General features: G+C 47.2%; 1 protein-coding gene and 1 long non-coding RNA gene across 4 annotated transcripts in view; one reads left to right on the top strand and one right to left on the bottom strand.

The window, feature by feature from the left end:
* The window catches only part of SLC13A3 (solute carrier family 13 member 3), a 41,513-nt gene extending 34,284 nt beyond the window's left edge, over positions 1-7,229 (bottom strand). Inside the window, exon 1 of one of the 2 annotated variants that reach the window (XM_034787107.1) lies at positions 7,027-7,229. In XM_034787107.1, coding sequence (XP_034642998.1) covers positions 7,027-7,137 — 111 coding nt within the window. In that variant the 5' untranslated portion in view covers positions 7,138-7,229. Of the gene's footprint in view, positions 1-6,358; positions 6,487-7,026 lie in introns of those variants that run through there. The other variant, XM_034787109.1, reaches the window with a different exon arrangement.
* Positions 6,646-14,053, top strand: LOC117885701. 2 transcript variants are annotated; one of them, XR_004647816.1, is made up of 5 exons: positions 6,646-6,773; positions 7,403-7,567; positions 7,912-8,132; positions 8,240-10,398; positions 13,005-14,053. It is a non-coding gene; the product is annotated as an uncharacterized LOC117885701 (long non-coding RNA). The 2 variants fall into 2 exon arrangements; XR_004647815.1 differs by having other exon boundaries at positions 7,912-10,398.
* Positions 14,054-21,162: the final 7,109 nt, after the last annotated feature.

Below are 21,162 nucleotides of genomic sequence, written 5' to 3'. Positions count from 1 at the left end.
AGTGATAGAACCCGGGAGCCCTAACTCCCAGGTCCCCGCCCTAACCACTAGATATCACTGCTTTTCATTCTGCCCATGCCTTCTCACCAGTGCACCATACCCCATTCTTGCAATCACTTTCTCTCGCAGCCTCAATGCTGCTAACCCACTGAACTCTATGGACAGCACCCACCATCTCCAGTTAGCCTCAGACACCCTCTATTGCTACATAGTTTGAAAGTGGTTCCTGTTCATTGCTTTTAAACGGGAGAGCTTTTCCTGGGAGCTGGTAAGTTTCCTTACTCCAGTCAGGAGATATCCATTGCTTCCAAGCCTGCCAGCTCCTATATCTTGCTTCTGAGTTAGTCTTAAATTGATCTGTATTCATTAAGGGATTGAACCTGTGTTTTTAGACAGCACTGGGCATTAAACACTTGCTTGGTGCCCCCGGTAGCAGGCCTGGCTACAGCAGATGCTGCCAAGCCAGGGGACTGTAGAGGCTGAGTTCATTAGAAGCAGTTGTAACAAGCACTTTGCACAGCTCATTAAAAGTGCCCCCTGTGCTCAAACTTGCAACACAGTTCCTTCAACCACCTGCTGCCCTGCCTGAGCTCTTTGCAATCATTCACAACTGCCCCTCGGGTTCTTGGATTAGATATTCGAGAATTTCAGCAGCAGCCAGAGAGGTGGGGAGGACCTGAGGGGCCCTGGTGCAAAGTGTGGTAAGGGAGATGCACTTCCTCAGGAAACCTTGCATTGTGGCGCTTAATGCATAGTCGACACATCGCCCTTTCATTGTTTCAGCCCCCACGCGGGAGCACGTGCTGGCATCCAACCAAACCTGCCTCTGAGGTCAGACTTTCTCTTTCCCACCTGTAGAACTAGAGATGATGCCAGTTACCCCAGGGTCTCCTCCTCCAACGATGTGACTCCCTCAGAGAGCACTGACAAATGCAGAAGGTGCCATTCAAATGTCAGCACGCCAGGATCCTGCAGTCTGTCTGTCAATGTATGTACTCGCACAGGCGTCTTTACATGGTATCTCTGCTTACAACCGGAGCTATTGCTACCCTGCAGGGGGGTAATGGTGAAGTTTTTTAACAGCTTCCCCTCGGTATGGATGGAGGGGTGGGGGATGAGCAGCAATGGAAGGGCCCCAACTTGACAGGTGAACTTTCAATCCTCCGACACCCGAAACTATCAAAAATCGGGGAAACACCCTGTGGCAGTGTTCACAAGGAAACTCCTAGCCAAGTGAATGTCACCTGGGTGCACACTCGGATCATGTCCATTGGAAGGTTCACTGAGGGGTTCAAATCTTTTCAGGGAGCCTGGGCCCACTTAGGATTTTCCTCGTGTTAAGTTTGTAGTTTCTTGCAGTTCCAATGCAAGTCCAGGTGAATCGTCGCCCTTTGACCCACAACCCCTTGTGAATGGAAATGGATCCCCTAGGAAGCCAAATGAACTGGCTCAGTCATTTACATTAATTGGCCTTCACAATTCCAGTGGAGCTTTTACTGAGTCAAATTAAAAAACCCTGAAGACCTTGAATAACCCAACCCGACCTCCCCCTCCCCGCCCCTACTTGGCACTCATAGTGCTCAGTGCTTAGGGCAAACTGAGACCTAAGATAATGGTTCTGTTTAAGAGCTGTACGTTAGGACCCATGTCTCCAGTCCCCTTTGAAAGACATTAAGAAGTGCATTGTGTTATGGCCAAAATCCAGCCCCTCCTTCATGGCTGTGGAGGGCCCTTTGGCAGCAGAACTGGTGTGGTTCCAATACATAAGGTAGGGCTGGATGTGGGGGCCACCTGTGACATTAGGATCTGGGCCTTTAAGGGCTGAGCTTCCATGGTAGAGAGTCTGTGAGGGGTGCTGTGAAGCTGGAACAGGACACAGAATAAAGCAGAACTCTTCTAAGCACATTAAGCACCGAGTGACCACTGAACACTACAGTGCACGGCTGAACCACCACCCACCAGCTCTAACTTCCACTTGCTTTTAATACCCCCCTCGAGGCAATTACACTGGCATAGCACACCAGAGCACAGTGCTCACTGCCCCCCCACACACACACACACACTGTCATGCTCCCTCCTGCCCAGGGATGTGGGGAATGGGTAGCATAGAGCTAGCTACTGTGGCTTCTCATTACCAAGGGATTGAGTCTACAATCAGGGCATGCCTTAGGGCACCTTTCCAATTGCTTTATGCTGCTCAAAGCTTCCAGAACGGAGAGGCTGAGGTACTGGCCCAGAGTGTTCATCCTATATATTTATCAGGGTTTAGCTACTATGCCAACAGATAGATTATATATTAAACCAATGCATGGACTTGCACCAGATCTATATTTATTATCTTCACTGAGGGCCTGGCTCATAAGAAACCGGTTTGAGAAACCCCCAAATCAATGAGGTTTCTAGCAGCTGTCTGTTCTAAGTCAGTCATTTAACTTCAGCCAGGCAGTTAATGGCATATGTTCCACAGCTAGCACATGTTCCTTTTACAAGCCACCATGCCATCTGGTATCCCACCACCTGGGCTCCCCTCACCTGCTGAGACTGCCTGTTCCACCCTCTTGGTGAACATAGTTATAGATGTAACCTGTGCCCTTCATTTCCCAGCAGCCACCTGCTGCTCAGGCTGTGCAGGACAGGTTAAACACAGCTCCAGACGTCAGAATTTAATCCCACCTGGATACCTAAGTAAGGTTCTTTGCTTGCTGAAGAAAAATTAGTCAATTTGTTTTTTGAAACCCGAAGCTTTACCTCGAACGTGAACAAATGACACTCTGCAAGAGTCACTCCCAGGTGTAGGCTCATCCATACTCTTAAACTTAAGGAGGACGGTTCAGACAGTGAAACTGCTGCTCAGATTTGTTTTAAACACGCAGGGCCAAAATCGGCCCTGATTTATAGGCACCGCACTGACATTGGGAATTTGACTTTAAAGTAATGCAGCTAGTAATGGCGGCGAAGCAGCAACTTTTTTAAAATTGCGAATGAATTTAGAGCTCATGAAAATTAAAGACTAATTGCTAACATAGCCCAGTCAGGCACGGTGAAAGTTTCCCACCTGCAACTCTGCCAATGCCTCTCTAACCTGACCTGCAGCAACTCCTGCTATTCCAGGCCTCGGCTCTCCACACAGTGCCCCACAATGCACCAAAACACTGATCTGCAGCACCCCTCACACACAATGCCCAGTTCTGAGTTGCAATCCCTTCCACTTTTCCATCATTGGGTCTTTCTGGAGCAAAAAAGTGCTAATCAAACTAACCTGTGTGGACTTGCACATGAGGAGTGTGCTACCAGCATATTAGAAACCCCGAGTCTGGGCTTGCAAGGCCTGGTCTTACACTACAAAGTTAGGTCGACATAAGGCAGCTTATGTTGACCTAATATATCAGTCAGTGCCTACACTACAGCTTTCCTCCCACCGATGTAAGTGCCCTACTACACTGACATCATAACTCCACCTCCAGGAGAGGCATAAGGCTTATGTCGGTGTAGTTAGGGTGATGCAATGTCAGTGTAGACACTGTGTCCTTTACATTGGCTGTCCTGTCTTGCAGGAGCCGTGAAATTGACAGGAAAGCCCTGCTCCCCTGGAGAGCTGGGCAGCTGGACTCTGCTCCCAGCTGGGAGCCAGGGTGAGAAGCCCAGGGGACTTCAGGCTCCGATCCCATCTTGGAGCCAGGGCGAGAAGCTGGGATGACTTCCTCCCCGCTTCTGGCAGGGCTGGGGCAGGCAAGAAGCCCTGGGCAACTTCCCCTGCTCCCTGTGAGGAGTGGGGAGCAGAATGGCAGGCAGCCACCCCAGGAGCCTGTGGGGCAGCCAGGCTCCTGGCAGGGAGCTGCTAGTAGATCTGAGAGACTAGGCTCTCACCTCCCCACACTGTCCCTCTTAGGTCAGTGGAAGTGCTCTTGGTGAGGACAAGCACTCGATCTAAGGAGAGTAGTGTAGACATACATAGTATAGACAGTAGTGCAGTAATTACTGTGGTGGTTGTAAGTCAGCCTAGTTTTGTAGTGTAGACATACCCCAAGACAAGAGTCTGCATTTAGCACACAGATTGCTTCTTCTACGACAGACTGTATGTCTGGACCTACATCACTGTCAGCTTCAAAAGGGAAGCCATTAAAAGCGTTAAAGTCACTTGTTCAGCTACAGAAAATGAATGCACAAACTAATACAATGAGCTATTTACAAGTCTGCAGAAGGAATTAGATACCTGTTATGTAATCCTATTTCTGCCCTTTGAAACAATCAAAAGATTTCATATGCACTTAGTAAGACATCATCCAAAAAAAACAGTTATGCAAAACGGAAACTATGGATTTTAATTCCAAAAAGGAATTCTCTCTGCTACTGTGTGGTGTCATCAACTAAAACAATGTTAATTCTTCTTCTTCTTTCTTTCATTTTTATTTCAGGAATTCACGTTGTGACTTTGGAAGTGAAGGTTTATCTGACTAGAGCCAGGCACAAAGTCAGTAGACTACACAGGTGTCCCCAACACAGTTCTGCGAATGCACATGAATCATGACCTGCTATCACCATGGCTATTCCAGTCCAGAGCTTCTCTTTAGCAGAGACTGCCAAACTTGCTGAACTGTGCCCAATTTTTGCTGATAGGAACAAATTAATTTTCAAGTGGATCTGTGTCACGATGTGAATTCAAGGGTAAAATCCTGCCCCGTTTAAGTCAATGGCAAAAAACCTCTCAATCACTGGGGTGAAATACCCCAAGTCTCCTGAGAGGAAATGCTAGTCATTCTAGACATCTAGCCAAACTTTGTGTGAGAGAAAGCTGTAAAAATCCTGTATTTCCCCAAGAAGGTTTTCAGCATTCACTGTAAAGACAAGTCACCTGCTTTGCTCTCTAACACACAGTCCCTAAGCCCATATCCTAAACTGAAAACAGCTTGTACAGAATAATCCAAATATTTCACTCAAGAAGCTTCTTCAGTCACGATAACAAAGGTTGTCTGTTTACAGGCACATCCCACATCTGCAAAATGCCATATTTTACAACATTGCTCGTAAGAGGGGATGATAACAAGCCACCATGCATCACTTTATTGAGAATCCAACCACAATTCTGACACCAAACCTGCAACTTTTGGCTCTCCTGAGAAAACTGTTCTTGGGTGTAGATCTTGGGATTGCCTTATAGTGAGATTTCCTTACAGTTGGGGAGGCAGTGTGCCTAGCAGATAGAACACTATGCTGGGACTCTGGAACCCTGGGTTAATAGCTCTGCCACTGGCCTGCTGGGTAACCTTGGGCGTGTCACTTCATCTCTCTGTACTTATGTTTCCCTTTGAGCTCTACTGCTGAAAAGCACTCTATAAGCACTAGGTGTTCTAGGAAGGTTGAAAGAGTAGAATCACATACTTGTTAGTGCCAGATCTTAGCATAATCCACTTAATTGTAGCCAGTTCTGAGATCCTTCTTGCTTAGTTCTGCATTAGTCAATATTCCTACCATCCTGGGATGGATTGGTTTGTTTGGAGCTATCACTGCACGCACGCTGCACACACACACACACTCACCAAAGCTCTAGGCACTTTCACAAATATATAAATACACATCACAGTTAAAATCACTGTACCTGCACCCTACAACAAAGCAACATTTCTCCACCACACCAAGACAGTTAAACTAAGCCCTCCTGCAACTCCTAGCAGTTAAACCAAGAGAGAATCTAGCTCAAGAAACTACGCCATCCACAACTGTGGTAGCACAGCAGGGGAAGAGAGCCAGAGTAGCCAGGGCCCAAACCAGTTAGGGATAAAACCACACAGGGAAATGGCTAAGCAGCCAGTGCAGCTCGCAGTCATAGGCTAAGCCTTATCCACGCTGTGAGTGCAGGTAGAACACCTTATTTTCACCCTCAGGCCAGACTCTGCTCACAGTACCAGGGGCATGACGCCATGCTGTAGAATCTGACCCATAGTGTGCTCTGGGGGTATGGGCCATAGATCTAATTCCCTCTGCCTTCTTTCTATCCCCTTGTGGGATGCCTGGCCCCATCTGTGCAGGGGGTCCTACGCAGTGCAGTTTTCCCAAGCTCAGGAATCCAATGCCATTTGGCCCTCTATGGAGCTGTAGGCACTCTTTGCCTTTATGGCCCTGCCAAGAAAACATTGAGGATCAGGTGGGGAAAGCCAAGGTGGGAAGGTTCATGAGGTCTCCTGACTTGAAATGCCCTTTCAGGGCATAGTGCTGCAGGTTCCCTTGTCTTCTTCTCCTGGGTGGGGGAAAGCTCGCTCCACAGGCAGGCAGCAGGGAGGGGATTCAGACCAGCATAGAAGCCAGCCCCAATGTCCCCAGTGTCTTGACAGGAAAGGGTCTGGAAAACACGCTTATGTACCAGGGCAGGGGTGCCAGCGTGCGGCGAGTGCTGACGGGCTGGAGAGGGTCACTTGGAGCCGGGCATGGGCGCAGCTTCCCGCAGCCTTTCCATAGAGCCTTGACCTGGCGCGGAGCGGGGAAAGGAGCGCAGGAGCACACATCGCACGAGTGTCCCAGCTGCCGGGCGCCCTGTGCCAGCGAAACGCGGCTCTGAAGCCAGCGCTTGGCGCCGAGAGACCCGGCGGAAAGTTCTAAGAGTTGGACACCAACTCGCTGGCTGCGGTCCCTGCTGCATCCAAAGGCGCCGAGGCAGCCTGCTCCGCCGGGACCGAGAGACAACCCCGAGCCGAGGCGCTGGGCCGGTGGCGGATCGGTTCCAGGGAGGGAGCGCCCGGCCCGGCGCGGGCAGGGCAGAGGGGAGTGGCTGGGGGCAGGTAGGAAGGAAGGTGGCTCGCCCTGGGCAAGGGGACAGAAGGGACCTGTGGAGGGAGCGTGGCGGGCAGGGCAGGGCCGGGCCAGGGCTCCCCTGGGGGCAGCGGGCACGGCGGGGGGAGGGGGGTTCCTGGGATGAAGGGAGGGGGTCGCTAGGGGGGCAGGTCTGGAGGTGTCTCTTGGAGAAGCAGGGGAATCGGGATTCCCTGGGGGCAGGCGGGAGGGGTCCCCTGTGGGGCTCCAGGGGGGGGTTACCTTGGGGGGCAGGCTGATGATGATGGGTAGCAGCACCAGCGGGGTGAAGAGTAACACCAGGAACTGGCGGATACTCCACACTTTCTTCGCTAGGGCTCCGACCGCTGCCATAGCCCGACAGACACCCAGCTGGACCCGACTGCGGCCGGGCGCAGGGGCCGCCGCTTTATCCCGGGGGGGAGGAGAGTTACTCGGGGAGGGGGAGGGAGGGCTCTTACCTGGGGGCGGCTCTGAGCACGGGGCCACTGCTGCTGGCCTGCCGCCCCCTGCCCCGAACAACCCCTCCCCCCCGCGTCCGGACACCTCTCCCCACCCCCACCCCCCGCATGACAACCCCGCTCCTCATTCCTCACCACACCCCTTGTCCCGCATCCAGCCCCACCCACCCGCAGGCTCCCCGCAAGCTGTCCCGGGAGCCGGAATCCAGAGGCCGGCGGGGCTCCGGCAGACACCTGTTGCCTGTAGGAGGGGGAGCTTCCCCTCCCCGAGGTGAGAGGCGCATGATGTGCAAAGCAACCTCCACTCCCCAGCCACGGAGCAGGTGAGCGGTGAACTCCGGGCAACTATGCTGAGCGATCTTGTCCAACCTGGCTAGATACCACCATGATGGGCTCCTTAGAAATCCCTAACCGCCTCGGGGCTGGGGCCAGGGAGGGGGCAAGGAAGTGTGGTTTTGTACCCAGTTTTCTCAGAAGCCATTGCTCAGCATCCTTGGAGCACTACCCATCCCTTGTGGGTCCCACAGCCAGCTCCCAATGATTGCTGGCACACCTTTGGAGCGCTCCCTAAGTTGGCCAAAGAACAGCTGTCCTGCTAGGGGAGGTTCTGGCCACCCTGCAGCAATAGGGCCTCTACCAGCTCTCCCTATCCTTGACCCTTCTGCAGGAAGTGCTGTCCTTTCTGCTGCTCACACCTCATGGGACTCGCTGCTGCTCATCACTCACTCCCTTTGGCTTGAATGTCAGGGAAGTGCAACCCCCATCTCTTGAGCCTGCTAGAATGTCTCTACTTACTGCCATCATCCCGGCTTTCCGGCATTCATGGGTCACCACCCAGCAGATAGTAGGTCATATGAGAATGTGCTGCATGGAGTCAGAAGCACAGAGGTACCATTGGCTGCATGTGTTCTGGGTATGAATTAGGCTCCCTGCGTGCAATGGGGGTGAAGACAGCTCAGTATTAATCACTGGTGACACCATCTCCTTTTCTACAGCGAACTGGTAGCTGTCCTGAAGTGTTTTCTCAGTTATCAAACACCAGAGCCTTCTCTTCAAATCATCATCACAGAAAAGCGCCTGATTGCATCTATGATACAGTTACTCAGAATGAATCGAGCTGTAAACTAACCCAACTTGCTTCACATGTATTACACTAGCCATGATATGTGTGGCCTGCCCCTGCCTTTCTGCAGCCACTTAGCTTGTTTCACAATGTGGAGCTGGTAGTCCGAAGTTATTTTGCCAGTTGGCTTTGCAGTAAGTGAAGAGAAATAGAGACAGTTGCTGTATATGCAACAACCAAGTTAAACAGTTCAGAGTTTAATAATAATAAATAATAATAGTAATACGAGCTCAAGGCCGAGTCATTTAAACGCAGCAGAGAAGCTGGCAGCCCCTGAGCTAGTGTTTCCTTTCAGTCATTTTAGAAGCATGTTGTCCTTGGAGCAAATTTACCCCTTGTTCAACACTACTGAAGCCAGTAGTTACACCAGGGATGATTCTGGGCTGGCCCTAGTGGTTAGTGAGCACAAGCAGTGTATGTTTTGTTATCCTTGGGTATCTGATATGAAGAAACACTGACAGTGTTTGTGATACTGCAATTGGTCGCCTTTAGGAGGACAGTAATGGCAGCTTCTCCCCCAGATGTGCCTTTTACAGTGAATAATAAGGCCCCGTATGAGAATGAGTCCATGAAGTAGTGAATACACATCTTGCCCTAGACTTCAGGGCACTCATTTTCATTTTGTGCTAGTTTAGCCTAGTCTTGATTCTCCATCGCCTTGCACCTTATATCATCATTTACACTTTTGCAAAAATGATGAGGATTCCCATAGGTGTGAGTGGAATATTCTGATTTGTTTCAGAGTAGCAGCCGTGTTAGTCTGTATCCGCAAAAAGAACAGGAGTACTTGTGGTGGGCTGTAGTCCACGAAAGCTCATGCTCTAATAAATTTGTTAGTCTCTAACAAGTACTCCTGTTCTTTACTCTGATTTGGGAGATCTCACCTGCTTACAGAGGTGCAAGGGAGAAGGCATTGGAAAAAAACACCCTTATTTTTTAAAAAATAGAGGTTTTGCCAGACTAAGAAATCTAAAGCAAAGGTCCAGTATGTAAATCAATTAAAAAAATGTCATGTAACTTTACATTTTGCACTGTTAAAGCTACAACAGGCCGGAAATGTAAAGTTAAGATTCCATCAGAAACATTAACAGTGTAACCTTCATTATTATTTAACATTTATATTACAGTAACACCCAAAGAGGCTTCAGCCGGGATCAAGGCCTAATTGCACAAGTAAATGCATTCTCTGCCGTGAACAGCTTAGAATTAGGTTTTGCAGTTACTGTCAAGAGTTTTTTAAAGAAAAAGTGGGAGAGGAAGGGGGAGGGTAGAGGGAATAAAAAATCCATGGCTCCACCATTTGCAATGTTTACAAAATGGGGGAGGGAGAGGAAAAGGGCTGCATTTCACAGTACATCTGCAAAAACTCTCATTGGTGGCAGGTGTGATAGGTATGGGTTGTGTTGTATTGCTATAGGTGTAGCCATTGCACTATGCTTTGAAAATTTGGCCCCATGAATTAAATTCACAGTTCAATCCAGATATCTATGGAACAGAATTCCAGACCTAAGGTCATGACCGCCCTGTCTTTCCCATGCTGCCAAACAGGAGGAGATCCCCAGCTAGATGGAATAGGGGGTCCCAATATAAAAAGGGTTGAGAACCACTGATCTATAGGATTACAATCCAGAAGTGACTATCTAGGCAAAGTTCTCACTGAGATCAGTGGTGTGTTGCCTGAGAAAGGATGTCAGGAATGGATATGGTCCAATAGCAGAAGGTAATGCTGCAGATCTGCTTAGCTTAGATTCTTGCTTTCTTTGTACTCTCCCACTTCACCCACTCCCCCCTCCCACCTGTTACATCTTCCTCCATAATTTAGAGCATATTCTCTTTAGATATTGTTCAGACACAGACATGGGCCAAAGGTGAAAAGTTCTATGTTCTGGGTTGCAGAATGCACAGACTACAACTCAGCATAATGACAAGCAACAGCCATTGTCCCCAGAACTCAGACACAAGCCAGCACTGCTGTGAAATATCGGTCAGTGGAAAGGGCATGTTTCCAAAGATGACTTCTCCAGTAACAAGGTAACTAAAAGGCTCTTATCAATAACTAGAAGATAGAACCCTTCTCACAGTGGAATGCAGGTCAAACCTGACTCAGATAAAACAAATGGAATGGGCAGGCTGGGGGGTTTGAGGGAGGTAAGGCTTTTCCCTCTACATGTTCCCTTCTTCACTAGAAGGCACTGAGATTAGGAAGAGCACAGACAAAGGAAAGAAGATGGAAGAGAGCCACACACATCATGTTGATTGATCTCCTTTCACAGTAACGAAGGATTAAAGAAACCAATTGACGACTTTGTTAGCGAGTTACCCTTAATCAGCTGATAAAGGGATACAGAGTGACCTGCAAACAAATCAAGCCAGCCTATGGGGTTGGCCAGACATTGTTCAAATGAGTAGTGGCACTGTTTCATTAAGATTACTTGGTTAATTCAAAAAATAGACAAAAGTAAATAAATATTAATGTATAAAATATGCCTAACACTCCCGCTGCTTGTATAAGGCAGTTTAAAAATACACACAAAGTAAAAACTGACTCGCTGTCAACATATAACAATCACTGAACTCCCTTCCCCAGCAACACAAGCCCATCTTCCTGCCATCTCCATGCAGCCCTAGTCACTCCCCCCTCAGAAAAAGCCTAGGAGAAGAGATTTCTTGCAACATGTTTTGAAGACCAGCACATCTGGATTTCTTCAGACCACAGGGTCAATTTATTCCAGAGCTGAATGACCTCCACTAAAAAAACCCTACCCCAAACCCCATAAAAACATATCTGTGACTACAGGCTTCTGAATCCTAATTGGTATCAAGTGTAGAGCTCTATCTCCAAGTTAAGGAAAAGACCAAAATCATACCAGTACCATACAGCATCTTCAGCTGCAACAGACTCCAAAGCAATTTGTAGATGGGGAGCCCACCTTTCAAACTTGGGCACCCAGTCTTCAGTCTGAACACCCGAATGCACAGCTAGTGCCCTCACTTAGGTGGCAAGTATGAAAACTGGACCCTGTGTGTATGGGGATCATTTAGCCCACCACTGAAAAGCAGCTGCTTCTGTGATGGAAATGCAGCAGACATGCTGCACCAGCAACACTCTGCCGTCATATTTATAGGAGAAGTGAAGAGTAACTACAGTAATGCAATTGAAATTCCAGGGGCAAGTGTAGTAAAGAAGGTAAAGCTGGAATTTGTCCAGGATACCACAGTTAATACCCCTACTCTTGTGGGAATCTTTAATGTCTACAATTGGCACATCTTATCCAAAAGATGGTGTATCCAGCGAAAGAGCAAGCACCTTGCGGAAGCATTGGTTCAGGAATGACAGAGGACAGAGTAACTCCAGCACTCTCTGCAGTACAGCGCCCCCTAGCATCATGCTGAGGCAGTGGCAGAGTACTAAGTAATAAGGGTGCCAACCAGACCTGAGTTAACGAACATGCACTCGGGGCGTTTGCACAGGGCATCCATCTCAGGAGACCCAGACCACCAGGTTTGGGTGGGTAGCATTGTGACGACAGGCCAAACCTGACTGGTGCTGCGACCAGACACATGAGATTACAACATCTCTCACTCAAATTTAGCCTGGCTGTCCCCACCACAGGCCAAATTTGAATGAGTGGCGTTATGACCTGGCAATGCCACCCACTCAGATTTGGTCCTTGCAGTGTGAGTGCAGGGTGGGTGAGGGGAGCAACCAGAGATCGTAAGGAGCCGCCCTTGCCCAGGACTGGAGCAAAGCACTGAAGCCAGGGGGTGCGGTAGGGGGTGCCAGTGCCAGTGAGAGGGCAGGAAGGTTCCAGGGGTGGTGGATGAGGAGCTGGGACCTTAGTTGCTGGTAGACTAAGGGTTGGTGGGGAGTGTTGGGGGGCACTGGGGGGATATTGGGAGGCGGTGGGGTGAGTTGTGGGGGGGATGGAGGATTTTGGAGGGTGGTGGGTTTGGGGGCTGGGATGTTGAGGTGAATGGGGCATGCTGGGGGCTCTGCCAGTGGGGCTGAGGTGCTGGGGGCTGAGGTGAGCAGGATGTATGTCAGGGCTGCTGGGATGTGTCGGGGATGTCAGGATAAGTGAGGGCAGATGGAGGGCTATATGTGGGAGGGGCATTTGGGGGTCTGTGTGGAGTGGGGGGTGGGCTATGGTACTGTGCAGCCCCTGTTCATGCTCTGCAGGGCTGGCAGCAGCTGGAGCAGAGCTAGAGTGGGGTTGTAGTGCCGCTCAGGTTTGGCCCACTGCCCTGCCATCATAACGGGGAAGGGGCAGCTGAGCCAAATTTGAGGTGGGGGCACCCCAATTTGCACAGGACCCCAAAATTATTTCATACAGCACTGATATCAGTTGGTTCGCCATTATTACTTCCTGGGATTTCCTAGCAGTACTAACCCAACTCTTTTGAGCTTGAGGTCCATCAGTATCCTATCTAACAAGACTTGTATGCAACTCTATTGCAAATCTAGCAACAACAAAAAACAGTGGTTGCCTGTACCTCTTTAAATGCAGCCAAATCTAGAGTTTCCTTTTTCACAGCTTACCAGCTTTAGTGGTCTTTTTAAAAATCACATGGATATGCTGCTATTTGCCTGAAGTGGTTATGTGCTTATTTGTGTTGGTTTCTGTTTTGTTTTCCAGGGGACCACGGTGTTATTCCAATTTTACACTAGTGCAACTCTGCTGCTAACAATGGCATTACCCCAAGACAGTAAGGAGGGGTGACCCTACTTCTTTTCCATCTCAATTCTCAAAAAAGGGACACAGGCATCTTCTCTCTCCTCAAGATCTTCCATGCTGCAGAGCCACTTGCTTCATGCCATTTGTTATAGGAGGGGGTTAGCAGGACATGCATTTCAAAATAAAATCTTAGATTTTAAGGCCAGAAGAGACAACTAGATTGTCTTGTCTGGCCTCCTGCATAACACAGCCCAGAGAATTTCAGCCAGGTACCCCGGCACTGATCCCAACAACTACATTAAATACATCTCAAATACAAAGGGGGGAAAAGGTGCTTACATCTGACGTGCTAAAAAACAATGAAAATCCATATGCTTAAATATTTGTTCAAATGCTCAATCTGGAATCCAGTATCATATTTCTTCCCCGTACACAGAAATCAAACACAACTGCACATTACGGAGAAGCCAAAAATGACAACGCAGGGAGGTGCAGTTGCTTTTCCACTCCACTCAATAACAACACAGGGCTTTTTAAAAGAATTTTGACAAGTTCTCTACACTGCTAGGAGGAACCAATGTAAAGGTAAGAGCTAATCACAGCAGACCCAAGCCAAAGGACAACAGTCGGTTCCAAACTTTCTCAAAGTTTGCAGGTGCTCAGCTCAAGAGTTTTTGTCCAGGCCCTCTGGCATATTCTGCCTTGTGTCATTCTAATCTAAGCAAGACTAAAGCCATTTCCCCACTTTGCACACTGATGCTGAGCAAGCAAAAACTAGCACGTGAATGTGGTCCAAATACATTAATCCAAGCAAAGGCTAAGCCTGTTAGAAAAGGTTTATAAACAGGTCACAGAGGAAGTACAGAAATTGCCCACACCAGAATTATAACTCCAAATGACTGGCTTTTCACACCTGACCTCAAATACCCCTGCAAAATAAATTCCCGATCAGCTCAGGCAGGATAGCTCTTTTCCTCTTTATCAAACAGCCAAAAAAAAAAAAAAAAAAAGACAGCATAAAGGGCAAGGAGAGGATTCTTTTATTGAACTAATTAAAAGTAAAATCCAACAGGGACATTCAAACAATTGATAATAAACTACAATCCTTCAGATGATGATGTTACAGAAGAATTCTGAAAATATCCTAGATAGACCACATAACCAACCAAAAAAGTATAGAGATGATTGGAACTCAGTCACCAGACCTGGGGAGAGGGCCAAGGAGCCTCTCCCAACACAAACACTTTTTAACAAAAGAAATACATGCACTGTAGAAAAAACATGATTGTACTCCTAAGGACCAAGATGCACTACCAGATCAGATGCATTCCTAGATATCCACTGCAATCCTAGATAATTGCATGATCAAAATTGCATTAAGTTTACATTTTTTGCTTAATAGATATTGTATTGCTTCTGTCTGCTACAGCCTGTTCATGGTGTTTGTTAGGATTTCTAAAAATATAAAATATATTTTTTATTTTACTTTATTTTTTATAAAACATAGAAAAATCATTTCATATGGTAGCGCTTCTATGGGGACACGTTTACCTTCTTTCAAAGTTGTTTGTTGTTGTTATTAATTTTGCTGATGCCTTTTTCTAAGGAGATGTACAATTTAGGATTACAATTGTTAAAATATACATTACGTATAAACAAGGACAATTTGATTGTAATGTTACAGAATTGCAAGTTACAGTTCAATAGTAAAAAATAATAATAATGCAATATTAATAGTGGCTTATATGCAATAACATGATAAATGTAAGTGAAGTACAAAAATAAAATGCAGTCCCGATGTTTAGAACTAAAGTTGTCTTCTTTTCTTTTGTTTGTTCATACTATAATTATGCCTTAAATATTATAATATGGCTACATTTTGTATTCTGGGTATTTATGTTACAGTTGTACTCCGTGGGATATTTAAGTAGCACTTTAATTCCCCCTGCCACTCTGGCCTTGCCGTCCCCCCAACATTCTACAAAGATTCCGATGCCCTTGAACTCAGTCAATGCAATGTAGTATCCTGGTGGACCAAAAGGACTGTTCATCCACAAAGAGATAAGCAGACGATCATACAGAATGGGCTACCATAAGTGCAAACCTCCAGGAATGGAAATGCCACATAAGAAGGAAAAAGTAAAATCGACCACAGCCTCAGAGAATCCCAGTCTCTCCATGCAAGGGGCAGAAGATACAGATGACAATTCAAACTTTATAATCAAATTGAGGAACAGATCAAAGGGGGAAAAGATGGGAGGATAAAGTCAAGTGCGGGCTGGACTTTCTCTGTGTTTTGTTGCTGTGTCTGGAGCACAGCGAATGGAGGCTAAATCAGTCTGAATAAAACCAGAGAGTGAGCAGAAAAGACAAGTAACATAATAACCTGATCTCACTTTGCACTTCTATAGCATCCTCTGACTGACGAGCTCAAAGTGCATTAGACATTGATGAATTCAGCCCCACAACGTACTAGGAGATACTGAATTATTATTAGGCAAACAAGCCCTTTCCCCTTCACAGCCAATTAGCCATCAGGGGAATTAGCGATACTAGACAGGTCATTCCTAATGTGTCAGGAAAGTCATAGTTTCTAATAGAGTCAAATGAGTAGCAAGAAAGTACAAAACAGATTCCAAAGAAGAAAACCATCCCCTGGATAATAAGAACCGTAAATCACTGGCCTTGTGGAAAAGAGGTGGAGTATATAGCCACAGAGCTTGTTGGTACAGTACGTTTTAGAGACTGGTTTGCAACTTGTCTGAGCAGATCCTGGTCCATGTGAGATAGTTTCTCCCTCCTCTCCAATAGCACTTTATAGCTTCAGAATATTATGCAAATAATAACAAATCAATTAACCCTTCAGGGTGGATAAGTGGATATTATTATTATTATTATCATCATCATGCCAACTTTTCAAATGGGGAAACTGACACAAGAAGTTAAATGACTTGCTCAAGGCCACCCAGACAGCCAGTGGCAGAGCTAGAATTCAGGATGTTCCTAGCTCCCAGCCCCCTGCTCAGTCCATGCTGGCATACATACCTCCTGTCCTGCTTATTTTCTCTTAGTGATACTGTGTGGTTCTCCATTTAATTAAAGAATTGATTGGAAGAGAGAAAGGCATGTGTATGTTTCAGCCCTTTCTGCAAGTTTCATATTTTGCCATTGAGAGACATGAATAAAAAGTTACCGCATGAAAAAAGATGCAGAATAACTCTCCAGCATTGCATAAGCTTTACTCCTTTACAAACAAAGCAACCGCCGAGACCTTATTCAATCAGACTAATTGCATTTCTCTCTCCACACACAACCTGCAGATCCAAACACAGAAGGCCAAAGTCAAACTTCAAAACGCACCACAGGCTACAGTGCAGCCTTCCAATGCCTTCTTATGCCAGCCTGATACGCTGAAAAGAATCTGTTTTCAAAAAGAGTAAACAGCCTCAAAGATGTTAATTACAGAGCAATTGCGGAGCTAAAGGAAAATGAGCTTTAGCGGGGCGGTGGGGTACCCCACCGCCCCGCTGAGGGCCGAACCTCCCCTAACACCAATGTAGGCAGAGCCACCGGGTCTGGCGCCCGCCCCTCAGAGGTCACGGCGCCAACCCGGAAGTATAAAAGCCAGCCTGCAGAGCTCAGTGGAGAACAAGCTGGCGGAGAGGGCAGATGTCTGTGGCCGAGCTCCTGCTTTGGAGACAGCAGCAGGCTAGACGAGCCTACCCCTTGCCCGTTACCCTGAGGAGGACTGGCTGAGCCTTCCCCTTTCCCGCTATCCTGAGGAGGAACCAAATCTGCCCCTTTCCAGCTACCCTGAGGAGGAGCCAAGCCTGCCGCTATCCCGAGGAGGAGCCGAACCTACCCTTCGCTACCTACCCGGAGGAACCGATGCTGGTGGAGAGCACCGAGGACACTAGTACGGCCCAGGTACCTTATGAGGGGGCGTGTGGAAGTAGCCTGCGGGCAGCCGACCCCAGTCTGGCTGCAGCACTGCCAGAGCCTATGTCAGTGTGTTGCGACCAGGATCCCCACTGACAGCAGCGAGTTTCCGCTGCTGCTAGGGCCCCGGGCTGGGATGCAGTAGAGTGGGAGGGCCTGCGTCCCCCCTGCCACCCACTCCTTGGGTGGCAGACTCCCTGGCCTAGAGAGGCTGGGACCTCTTGCTCATTGACTCAGCCCCTCCTTAAGGGCCTGGGTTCCTGACTATTTGATTGCTGCCCCGCCCTGACCTAGGGCCTGGGCTGCTACAAACATTGACGGGCCTGTGTTCCTGACTATTTGATTACTGCCCCGCCCTGACCTAGGGCCTGGGCTGCTACAAACATTGACTCAGCCCCTCCTTAAGGGCCTGTGTTCCTGAACTATTGGCTCAGCCCCTGCTTGAGGGCCTGAGCTCCAGACTGCGTGGTTGCTGCCCCGCCCTGATTGAGGGCCTGGGGCTTTTTCTACCCTATTGGCTCAGCCCCTGCTTAAGGGCCTGAGTCCCTAACCGTGTGTTTGCTGTCCCACGCTACCGCTGGACCAGGACTGACGGCGGACCAGAGCGAGGCGGTGGGATACCCCACAGCCCCGCTGAGGGCTGAACCTCGGCCGAGACTACTACAGAGCTCTTCATGCCTACACCAAAAATGACCAAATAAAACAAAAACCAAATGATCTGTGGCAATTAGGGACTGCAGCTCTAGCCAAAACAAACAAACAAAGCCCAATGAAAAGACGAAACATCCTGGAAGCAAAGGACTGAAACACAACCAAGACCATAATATGGTTGGGTGAGCCTCACCAAACCCAGTGCCATTCATTGGGCAATGATTTCCCAATACCAGAGTTCTCTAAAGCAGCAGAGATGCACATGGCTAAAGCAGGTTGTATTTTAGTTGGGCTGCTTTTGTTAGCCTGCTGCTGTTTCAATTTCCCATCCTTTGATAGGGTAGCTTTGATTTGAACTGATTTTCTATCTAGGCTCCAGGGCTAGTGGGGATCATTTTGACACAGGTAGAAATCAGGAACCAATGGGGTAGATTTCACATTTTCAGACCACGAACACAAGGCCCGAATCTGCTGTGACTAGTCCCAGGATAACTGTCCTGGGTCTGGTCCTGCTCCCATTGACGTGAATGGCTACACACCTATGTGAGTTAGCCATGAGGGTAAGAACTGTAGTATCAGGCCCATAATTAACAACAAGAAGGAAAGAGAAAGAAAAGGGAGCCTGCTCATCAGCTGTGAACATGACTTTAATGGTGGGGTTTTTAACACACACAACCTGCTCACTTAGGTAACATTCCATGCGTGACGACAAAGGATGAGCAGATAAAGAAGCGGAGGACCCAACAGTAAAATTCTCAAATCACAAAACCCTACAACTACTTAAAAGGAGCCCAAGTCACCAAATAATATACTCTGCCTCTTGCTGTAGCCACAGGAGCCCCACAAACCCCTCTCTCAAAAATCAACTATGTGAAATACAAGAACATCGTGAGATCTTAAAAGAGAGAGTTTATTTGGTGGCCAGTGCAGAAAGCTGCCATTTCTCTTATAGTGATACAGGTTTCTAACAGTGAGAAACAAAGGGAAGGCTTTTCCTTACTCAATTCACATTTGTGCCTGTTTAACTCTATTCAATTCCCTTAATGCAGCCCCTATCAGCTCAGTATCATAAACATGCCGCTCAGTATTCATAGGACAGGGGCCTGTCTCTTACTGAGGTTTATTGTGCTAGTGGTGACATACTGATTTGCTTAGAGTTCCAGTATTTTGAATGTGATTAAGATTTAAACCCCGACCTCTTTGCATCTTCTTAATTATGTAAATGCCCATAGGTGCTGGAAGTAGAGGTGCTCAGGCTGCTGGCTTGAAGTGGTTTCCATTAGATACAGGGTTTACAGTTTGGTTCAGTGGCTCTCAGCATCCCCACTATACAAATTTGTTCCAGCACCCCTGTAAACACCTATAATCAACACTTCCTGCGCCAGCATTAGCCAAGGCCCAGATGCTTCTTTCCTTCATTTTTTCCCATATTACCGTATATACTTGTTCATAAGCTGAATATTTTTGGTAAAAAAGTGATGCATCAAAGAGTGGGGGTCAGCTTCTAAATGGGTCTACACCAAAAATTGATTTTAAAAACTCTATGGAATCACTTAATTGAATATCTAATACATTGTCATTTTGTTTACCTGGAGCATCTGTAGGCATGGAGCCCCTCAGCTCCCTGTGGCCGCGGTTCGCCATTCCCAGCCAATGGGAGCTGCGGGAAGTGGCGCGCTGCTTCCCGCAGCTCCCATTGGCTGGGAACGGCAAACTGCGGCCACAGGGCACTGAGGGGCTCCATGTCTGCAGACGCTCCAAGTAAACAAACCATCCTGACCCACCAGCAGCTTACCCTGAGGGGCCGGGAGCCAAAGTTTTCCAACCCTTGAAATATAGGGTTGGCTTATGAAAGGGTCAAACAGTTTTTGCTATTTTTACCTATCCATTTTGGGGGGTCGGCTTATAAACGAACGGGCTAATGAACGAGTGTATATATAGTAATTATTTCCTGCTGTAACTAGATTTTTATCTCTGTTAATGGGCATGAAAGGAGGGATGGTTGATGCCAACCCAACACTTATTGTAATCACTAATTCCACTACATTTAAATCCACTCACTGTTTATGCAAAAGGGAGAGCTGGTAGGTATGGCACTAAGGGACAGCCTGAGACTCTGGGCTTGTGTTCTGACTGGGGAGAGACTGTATTTATCACTAGTGACCCTCACATACTGACCTTTGTTTTACCAATGAGCTTTTATTGTCCTGTTTGACTTATTTTCCTATCGGCACCTATACGGTGTTTGCAGGAGGTTAGTAATGCTCTGCATTTTGCAAAGCAGGCGGATTACAAATTCCTGCAGCTACTGAGGCCTAGAGTTCTAAAAATTCACATTCTAAAGTGCATGTGCATAATTTGCACATACAGTTTTCATGCAGAATCACAGTAACTGAACACGCAAAGGGACAGTGAGACCCTGGTCCTTTTCCCATGCAGTCATGGTAACTGAACACACACACAGATTATACACATGTATTCTTGCTCACACACTTGTACCAGCAGCCATGCTTATTGGTTTTACACACATATATTATATTTCACATTTATTTTTCTTTGTGTTCCTGTTGGCCAAGCAACCACACTTTCCTCCTTCATTTCCCCTTATAGAGGTCTGGATTCTACTCCCAATGAACTCAGTGGCCAAAGTGGTCCTTAACATTATTACTTCTAATAATCCACACCTAGGCACTTGCTGCTCTTTGCCCCCTGCTTATGATAGAAGTCACTTACCACAGTGGTTCATGTACCCTTGGGGGTACACAGAGGTCTTTAAGGAGCTACATCAACTCATCTAGATATTTGCCTAGTTTTATAACAGGCTACATAAAAACCACTAGCAAAGTCAGTGCAAATTAAAATTTCGAACAGACAATGATTTATGCTCTATCTACTGAAATGTAAGTACAATATTAATATTCCAATTGATTTATTTTAGAATGATATGGTAAAAAGGAGAAAGTAAGCAATTTTTCAGTGATAGTGTGCTGTGACCCTTTTGTATTTTTGTCTTATTTGTAAGCAAGTAGTTTTGAAGTGAGGTGAAACTTGGGGGTATGTAAGACAAATAAGACTCCTGAAAGGGAAGTCTAGAAAGCTTGAGAGCCACTGACTTACAACAATAAAAAAAAATGCAATAAATTAAGACAATTCACAGTTGATAACCAACATCCCTCTCCAAAAGAACACCACAAGCTATCCCAAAAGAACTTCTCCCTCTGCCCTTGTTTTATCATTCCCTACTTCCTTATATCCCCCCTTCCCATGGTTTGATGTCATTGCACACTGATCTTAATTCAGACCTGGTGTAAGAAGGTGCATCTCCACTGAAATCATTGGAATGGCATCCATTTACAGCAGACCGAGAGTTGGCCCACTGAGAAAGGGAATTCATTCCTCAAAGCAGCTGGAGTTGATCCATTGTGTAAGAAGTATAGGAGGAGTGTCAATTTTCTGTTCAATAAATGAATTTGCAAATATTTGATTGTGAAAAGAACCAAGAAAAGAAAAGGCAAAGCTCTTTCTCCAT

Source organism: Trachemys scripta, chromosome 12, assembly GCF_013100865.1.
Source record: "Trachemys scripta elegans isolate TJP31775 chromosome 12, CAS_Tse_1.0, whole genome shotgun sequence".
NCBI classification, from domain to species: domain Eukaryota; kingdom Metazoa; phylum Chordata; order Testudines; family Emydidae; genus Trachemys; species Trachemys scripta.
Note: the sequence above shows the minus strand (reverse complement) of the source record. Positions and strands in the feature narration are given on the sequence as shown.